An 8558-nucleotide genomic window follows, 5' to 3' on the forward strand; every position below is an offset into this window, starting at 1 on the left:
TACCCAAACGGAATCAAGTCGAACGTAGTTCATTACAAGAACACAATTTTTTTTGTACAATGAAAAATTTAAAAATAAAAAACTTCAGGCGTAAAAACACTTTAAAAATTTTCCATTGATAGGTCTGATTTGCAATCCATCTTTGTCGACGATCTTATACGCTCCGTTAGTGAATGCATGGGTAACAAGAAATGGACCATCCCATTTAGGTTGGAACTTGCCCCCTGTTTTTCTTGTGATTATGATTGGCCTGCACACGGAAAGTACCAGATCTCCAATTTGAAATGATCTTGGTCGCACCTTTTTGTTGAAAGACTTGGCCATTCGAGCTTGATAGCACTCTAGATGCATTTGTGCTTCTAACCTCTTCTCATCCAAAGCTTCCAGCTCTTCCAATCGAAGGCGGGCATTTTCTTCAGTTGTCAAACTTTCCTGAATAGCAATTCGAAGTGACGAAATTTGACACTTCAGGGGAAGGACAGCTTCTACCCCATATACTAAGGCATAAGGAGTGGCTTGTGTTGGAGTCCGATAAGTAGTTCGATAAGCCCATAAGACTTCGTCGATTTTCTCATGCCAATCTCTTTTTGATTTGGAGACAACCTTTTTCAGCAGACTGCATAGTGTTTTGTTGAATGCCTTTGCCAATCCGTTAGCTACCGCATTGTACATAGACGAGTTGTATTGTTTGAATCCAAACTTTGCACATAAATTGTTTATGTGGCTATTGCAAAATGGCTTGCCATTATCAGTTATGATATGTCACGGGACACCATATCGATAAATAATTTGGATACGAATGAAATTTGCGACATTTTCTTTCTTTACTTCCTTCAATGGTATGGCTTCGGCCCACTTAGAGAAGTAGTCTGTCCGGGCGAGGATGTATGCATGCCCTGCTGAAGACTTTGGAGTTATATAGGCCCAATGACATCAAGACCCCATGCATCAAACGGCCATGAAGCTATTGTCGGATGTAATGGTTCTGGAGGTTGATGGATGAAATTTGCATGGATTTGGAAAGCTTCACATTTTCTTGCATAATCCATGGAGTCTTGTACCATAGTTGGCCAGTAATATCCCATCCTCTTTATTCGAAAATAGAGTTTAGGTCCAGACTGGTGGGCACCACAAATTCCAGAGTGGGCTTCTTTCACGACCTGCGTTGCTTCATCATTACTTAGGCATCGAAGGAAAACTCCGTCAAATGATCGTCGATAAAGTGTTCCCTTATAAAAGATAAAGCGAGAGGCACGCCTCTTGATTTCTGTTTTTCGCCTTGGATTATCTGGTAGCTTTTGATGTTGAAGGAAATCGATTATTGGCTGTCTCCAATCTTCTCTTTCCTCATCTTCGATTACTTCGACACTATTGTTTTCTTCTAAATTACTGGGTAGCAATGACGGAAGCACCCATCTTTGAGCAATTGATATGGAGTGGGAAAAGTCTTCATCTGATCTAGCTAAAATAGCAGCCAAATTAGCTAAGGCATCAGCTTCCTTATTTTCACTCCTCGGGACGAATTTGATTTTTATCGAATCAAATCGTCTCATAAGCATTGCTGCATGTTCATGATATGGCTTCAAGTCTGAATTACAGACTTCATATTCAGCTAAAAGTTGGTTGATTATCAATTTAGAGTCTCCAAAGACTTCCAGCTGGTGAATATCCATATCTAAAGCTGTTTCTAAGCTGATGATAAGAGCTTGATATTCTGCCACATTATTCGAACATTTCTCTGTTAAGGCAAATGAGTAGGGCATGACAAGATCATGAGGAGTGATGAAGACCACTCCTGCTCCGGCACCATAACTTCGAGCTGCCCCGTCGAAGTATAGCCTCCATGATGGTATGATTTCGGTGAATAGAACTTCTTCATCGGGAAGGTCTTCTTGAAGTTCCCATTCTGTTGGAATTGGGTGGTCAGCAAGGAAATCCGCCAAAGCTTGTCCTTTAATGGCCTTTTGTGGAATGAATTTGATGTCGAACTCAGACAATAGTAATGCCCATTTTCCAATCCTTCCAGAAAGAATTGGTCTGGACATTATGTACTTCAATGGATCAATCTTTGAAACAAGATTGATTGTATGTGATAGCATATAATACCTCAACTTTTTTGCTGCGAAGATTAACGCGAGGCACATTTTTTCAATAGGTGAATACTTCATTTCAGCGCCTACCAGTGTCCGGCTCAAGTAATAGAGTGCATTCTCTTTTCCTTCTTCATTAACTTGGGCAAGAATGCCCCTAGAAAATATTCTTGTGCTGCATAAAGAGTCAGCGACTTCCCTGGAACTGGAGCTGTGAGTACTGGTGGACGAGACAAATATTGTTTAATGCTTTGGAAAGCATTTTGACAAGCGTCATCCCATTCGAATGGTACATCTTTCTTCACCAATTTGTTGAATGGATGACAACGTCCGGCTAGATTAGAGATAAATCTTCGAATGTATGCAAGTTTTCCTTGAAAACTTTTCAACTCACGTACATTTCTTGGCTCTGGCATGTTGATTATAGCTTCAATTTTTGATTGATCTATTTCAATGCCCCGATGTTGAACAACGAAGCCGAGAAATTTTCCAGAGGTGACGCCAAATGCACATTTCAACGGATTCATCTTTAACTGATGTCTTCAAAGTTTTTTGAAAACATCACGTAAATCTTGTAAATGATCGTCGCGTCTTTTTGTTTTAACAACAAGATCATCCACATAACATTCAACGTTCTTATGTAGAATATCATCGAAAATCTTTTGCATTGCCCGCTGGTAGGTTGTCCCTGCATTTTTTAATCCAAAAGCCATAACTTTGTAACAATATATGCCTTTTGGGGTACGAAATGATGTGAGTTCCTCGTCTTTTGGGTTCATCCGTATCTGATTGTATCCAGAAAATCCGTCCATGAAAGATAAGACTTCATATCCGGTAGTTGCATCCACCATCAGCTCTGTTATTGGAAGTGGAAAATCATCTTTCGGACATGCTTGATTCAGATCCTGAAAGTCAGCGCAAATTCACAATTGCCCGTTCTTCTTTTTGACAGGAACAATGTTTGCGATCCATGTTGGATATTTCACTTCACGTATAAATCCAGCTTCAATAAGTTTGTTGACTTCCATTTCAATTTGAGGAATCAATTCTGGTCGAAATCTTCTTTGAGGTTGTTTGACGGGTCGAACTCCATGTCTTACCGCAAGATGATGCACTGCAACTTTAGGATTTAACCTCGGCATTTCTTTGTAAGACCATGCAAACACGTCTTTGTATTCGTGACGCAAACTAATGTACTCAGATTCTTCCTTTTGATTGAGAAGGGCACTTACAAATACTGGTCTCGGGTCTTCTTCAGTCCCCAGGTTCAATTGTTTCAAGTCATCGACAGTAGCTTGTCCACCTTTCTCAAAAGTATGTGCGGCTGGTTCAGGTTTATCAGTTGCGACCGAACTTTCGGACTCGGAGTCTGAATCGGGAGCTTCTTCAAAGGCTATGTGATTGACAAAGACTTCTTCTTTTTCTTCACTCTCCTTTTGGGACGGACGAAGTTTTTGCTATCTTCGTCTTCTTCTTGATCGTTGTGGCTTTAGGCTTGGATCAGAAGTTTTAATCCCAAGTCGAGAAAATGCGGATTGTCTTTGGGATGACGTTTGGGAAGCTTGTGCATTCTTATCAATTTGGGTAGAAAAAGAAAAATCTTCGCTTAATCTTTGGAAGACGGAAACTTTACCTTTTACATCAACTATTGGGGAGGATTCTCCTTTTAACCTTTTAAACACTGAAACTCTGGCATTCTTATTTTCAATTCGATCGAACACTAAAGGTTTCAGCTGTTCTGATTTCTCTTCTGCAACTTCATAAATTTGAATCATGATGGGGTTTGAGGAAACCTTCTTGACCTTAATCTTTCTTGGTGGATTGGGATCATATCCCAAACCATACTTGGGTCGGGACATCAAGGCTTGATCAGAATTAAAAGGGGGATGTCCTCCTGAAAGGACAGCATCAAGATCACCTAATTTACGAGGCTCTCCTTTTCCAAACCCAGCATTTTCAAACAACTTTTTAACTTGAGGATTGTAACATCCTTTGAAAGTTTGTTTTGATTCAGCAGCTCCTTCTTGTTTGGATGAGCCGAAAATACAGAGTTTTGATATGTCCGAAAGAGATGTTGAAGCCTCTGATGTAGATTTATGTTCTTTCGAGCCCGCCATAAGTTGGTGGGGCAAAAGCAATTTTGGGATGCTAGGTATTGGAAGAGTTAACTCTTTTCTCAATATCTCAACATCGATTGATTCTACTTGAGGTTCTTTGCCTTTAGAGAATTTTTCGGATGTAAATTTTGACTTATCTTCGATAAGTTGATGAGACTGAGCAGCACTAGATGTATCATGATCGTTTGTATCTTCTTTGATTTTGAATCCAGACATGGTCAACCCTGAAGAATTACATTCTTCACCTTCCATGTAAAACTTGGCATCGGCAAAATGAGATTCTTCTTCGAGAAAAGGTTTGGACTCAGCTACCACACATTTGACCTCTCCGTCTCGGCTGTATTTGAAGCATTGGTGACAAGTCGAAGGTACCACTCCAATTTCGTGTAGCCAAACACGTCCAAGGAGTAACTCGTATGATGTTTTAGCATCAATGACATGAAAAAGAGCCGAGGAGATTAACTCCTCTATTTGCAACTTTAGGCGAATCATGCCAATGGCTCGCTGACCTTTTTGATTGAATCCTTGAATCATGATTTTGCTTCTGGATAGATTACCAACATTAATTCCAATTTTCTTCATTGTTTTGACCAGCATAATATTTACAGTAGATCCACAATCGATCATCATGCTATTTATCTTGCACTTTCGAATATAACCGCTGACATACAGTGGTCTATTATGTGGACGTGATCCCAGCTGTAAATATCCATCGTCGAATGTTATGGCAGCCATACAGTCTTGAGGAGATGTGGATCCAATATGTTCTAAAACTTTGCCTTCATATTCTTCCGGATCGATTAATGCTGCCACCAAGGCCATTCGATCATCGAAGGGAAGGGCAAGAGACTTTACTAGACTTGTATTGACAGGAATATTATTGAGTCGTGAAATAGTTTTCTTCTATTTTGAAGTCTGCTTTGATACGTTCTTCATTTCATGTTTCTCCTTCACATTGATTACGTTGGAGGTTAGACATTCTTTATCAAAGAAACCCTTAGGAAAATAATCACCCAAGGTCGGTAGTCTAGGAAGAACGCGTGGAGCTGCTCCCTCTCCGATTGATTTAGTAGATACTCTTGACTTGACTTCAGGTCTCCTTCTTTGATTGTTCCTTGGTCTTGATTTCTTGTCACAAAAGTTAGAATTTGGGAGTCGTGGAGCCTTCCGACGACGTCTTTTCACTAAGGTCCATGCCCCATGATCTTCTTCTAGCGTTTCTTCTTCATTGGGTTAAATTTTCGTATCCAATTCCTCCAACTTTGTTCCTTCAAGAAACATAGAAGGTAATATTTTACCTATTTTGTTTGGCATTATGTATTTCTCTTTCTTTTTTATGAAGGTAGACCAGCCGTCACCAATCTCATCTTCAAGTTCTGAGTCGGAATCCCAAACATCTAAGTCACCTGTCATAATTTCATTAAAGGTTGGACGATTGGGTGCGCTTGGTCCATTCATCCCTGGATAGATATAACTGATGGTGATTTCTCCATCTACCTCAAATTTCACTGGGATGGCTCCTTCCGGGAGTTGAGGTCCAAATTCCTCAACGGAGGATTTACAGGCATCGTGTACATCAAAGAATGTTTGTTTCTTTCCTGGAATGGGAATTGGATCAAATGATCCAAATGAAACCATCGAGCATGTGGCTGTTGGATTCTCTCCAGTCTCAAGTTTGATCTTATTTTCTTTGTCCAAGCGAACAATAAGATCTTTCAAAACAAAACATTTTTCCACTGGATGGCTAATGATCCTATGAAATTTACAGTATTTAGGATGATCGATCTTACCTGCCTCCTCAGGTCTTTTTGGTACTGGAAGTTCGATTATTTTCTGTTCAAGGAGCTGATCTAGAATTCCAGAAACTTTTGAATCTGAGAATGGGTATTCCCTTCCTTCAAGTTCCTTTAGAGTCACATGACTTCTGCTTTGGACTTGTCCTTTGTTAGGTTTGAACTCTAGCTTCGGTTTTGAGTTCGAGCTCGACCCTTGGAAGGCTATCTTTGCAGGAGCCGTAGAAATCGCCATAGCCTCTATGGATTTACTTGTTTTAACGTCCTTCTTTATATCCTTCTTAGGATCTTTCTAGTCACTTGGTAAATAACTCCCATGCCTTGCAATTTGGAGCTCCAGGTCATGAGCACGTGTCGCCAATTCTTCGAATGAGTGAGGCATGTTTGCTTGGAGATTATAGAGTAATTCCCAATGCATGCCTTGTACACACATGTCGATGGAAGATGCTTCACTTATTCGTTCTTTACAATTAAGCACAAGGTTTCTCCAGCGTTCAATGTACTCTACTACAAGCTCTTCCTTGCTCTGCTTTGTTCGAGCAAGTTCTGGAAGGCTGACAGTTCGCCGAGTGCTGTAGAAGCGTGTTAAGAACTCTCGCTCGAGTTGATCCCAACTATCAATTGACCCTGCCGGTAAGTTTGTGTACCATTCAAATGCAGAACCTTTGAGGGAGCGTACGAACTACTTCACCATTATGTCATTGTAAGTACCTGCATTGTTACATGTCTCAATAAAATGAGCAACATGTTGCTTTGGGTTGTCCTTTCCGTCAAAACATTTAAACTTCGGAGGTTGGTAACCAAGTGGTATCCTTATTTCGTCGATCTGACTACTATAGGGTTTGGCATACTCCAATGAAGATTGCAACGAACCACCATATTGGGCACGAATGGTGTCCGCAATCATATGTTGAAGTTGTTGGACGAATAGAGAGCCAACGGAGAGTTGAGTGGCATCACGCAACACATTTTGAACAATTGTTCGATCATGTATATCTTGCTTTTGTTGATGTTCTTGGACTTCTAATTCTTTGACCTTGGAAGATCCTAAATTTTCCTGATCTTCTTTAAGTGGTGGATTTTGCGACTCTAGTTTATGCATGAGTGCGGTAATTTGGGCATCTTTTTCTTCTAACGACTTTGTTAATTTTTCAATAGCTAAAGCCATTTGTCGGATTTGATCATCTGAGCCCGATGCCGCTTCTGTGACCATCACTGGCTCAAGTGATTCTTCAGATGAAGTATCATCTTCCCACTTTTGCTGAGAAGTAGCATGAGGGGATCCAGATAAGGATCTACCTCTGGAGATGGATCCCGAACGAGAGTTTTTCGTCGAACTCATGGTTTTTTGTGTCGAATGAGAGTTTGGCTTTCTGAAGGCAATTTTCATTCTGTTTTTGTTGCAGAATTTCTTTAGTGGTGTGACCAGTTGAATTTTCCCAATTTTTGTTTGGGCTCTGGTCACGTGGAAGAGTTCAGCAAGTGTCTCTTCGAGATGAGTCATAGTTTGTTTCGTCTTTTCGCCTGCCATTGCTGATATAATATTTGAAATTTGAAGATTTTGAGATCAAAAGATGAGAGGACAAGAAGGTCTCACCGGGCGTGCCAAGAAATTTGTACGACGGAATTTCGTGTATTAAAATACAGAAATCGTTACAAATTGTATTTAGATAAATACAAGTGATGTTGACCTTCTTGTAGTTGAAAAATTGCAAAATCCTCTGATTAATGATCTGAATATTTGAAGACGAGAGGTCACGTGGCTTAAATCCTGATCTTCAATAATTTATTGAAAATTTGATTTGTCGATATTTGACTTGTTTAGAACTTGAATCTTGAGGCTTGGACTTGGACTTGAATTTGGTTTAATTTGAAGAACACTTTGATCTTCTTGAATTTGGTGTGAACCTTTTTGATTCGAAGAAGATTTTTATCTTCTTGGGGTTCATCGAGTTAAGGCTTGACAGAATTTCTTCCCTTCTTTCAGCCTTGAGATTTCTTCAGCACTTCGTGGTGTTCTTTGCTTTCTTTTCTTGCTTGCTTTTTTTATGTGTTGTCTTATGAACCATTGGTCTTATTTATAGGGGAGGATTCGGGCTAATTTTGGTAATTACTCAATTATATTTAATTAAAAGAGATAATTGAGCAATTATGATTTTATTTATTTTGTTTATTTATTTTATTTGTTTGTTTATTTATTTAAAATTTGGTATGGGCCTTTGGGTTTTATGGACTTTAGTAGATTTTAATTTAATTGGACTAATGATTTAAATTGATCCAATCCATTTCATTTTATTTTATTTTTACGTCTACAAACACAAACTTAAGATCATGAAATTTTGAGGAGCCTTAGGGTTCCTAATCCCGTCCATGCTGCCATTTTTAGTCAAATCACATTATTCTTGAAAGAATTTTACCAAGTAACTTCAGAAAGTGGAAGACGAGAAAATCAATTCACGTTATTTGACTTCGAAATCATGTTTTCTCCATAGAACACAATATCTTCACCCCAAATGAGTGTGAAACTCTTAATTGCTATTGTAATAGTCCATAAAGTT

General features: G+C 39.3%; 2 protein-coding genes across 2 annotated transcripts; both read right to left on the minus strand.

The window, feature by feature from the left end:
• Positions 1–914: 914 nt before the first annotated feature.
• Positions 915–2168, minus strand: LOC111407726. The gene has a single exon (XM_023037369.1). It carries the CDS (start codon positions 2166–2168, stop codon positions 915–917), a length of 1254 nt encoding a protein of 417 aa, XP_022893137.1.
• A 464-nt stretch (positions 2169–2632) lies between these two features.
• On the minus strand, positions 2633–5029 carry LOC111407730. The gene is made up of 3 exons (XM_023037379.1): positions 3724–5029; positions 3077–3459; positions 2633–2995 (listed from the first exon to the last, which is right to left on the minus strand). The coding sequence occupies exons 1-3, from the start codon at positions 5027–5029 to the stop codon at positions 2633–2635; spliced, it is 2052 nt and encodes a 683-aa protein (XP_022893147.1).
• Positions 5030–8558: the final 3529 nt, after the last annotated feature.

Source organism: Olea europaea, chromosome 1 (assembly GCF_002742605.1).
Source record: "Olea europaea var. sylvestris chromosome 1, O_europaea_v1, whole genome shotgun sequence".
Classification (NCBI taxonomy): domain Eukaryota; kingdom Viridiplantae; phylum Streptophyta; class Magnoliopsida; order Lamiales; family Oleaceae; genus Olea; species Olea europaea.

What these genes read in the sequence shown, in the direction of transcription:
- LOC111407726 (XM_023037369.1), bottom strand. Translation starts at nt 2,168, where the DNA reads ATGAAGTATTCACCTATTGAAAAAATGTGCCTCGCGTTAATCTTCGCA.
- LOC111407730 (XM_023037379.1), bottom strand. Translation starts at nt 5,029, where the DNA reads ATGGCCTTGGTGGCAGCATTAATCGATCCGGAAGAATATGAAGGCAAA. An exon ending in CCCAATAGTTGATGTAAAAG is followed by an intron (nt 3,460 to 3,723) that starts GTAAAGTTTCCG and finishes CTCCCGATTCAG; the next exon opens with ACTCCGAGTCCGAAAGTTCG. An exon ending in AAGCTGGATTTATACGTGAA is followed by an intron (nt 2,996 to 3,076) that starts GTGAAATATCCA and finishes GCTGACTTTCAG; the next exon opens with GATCTGAATCAAGCATGTCC.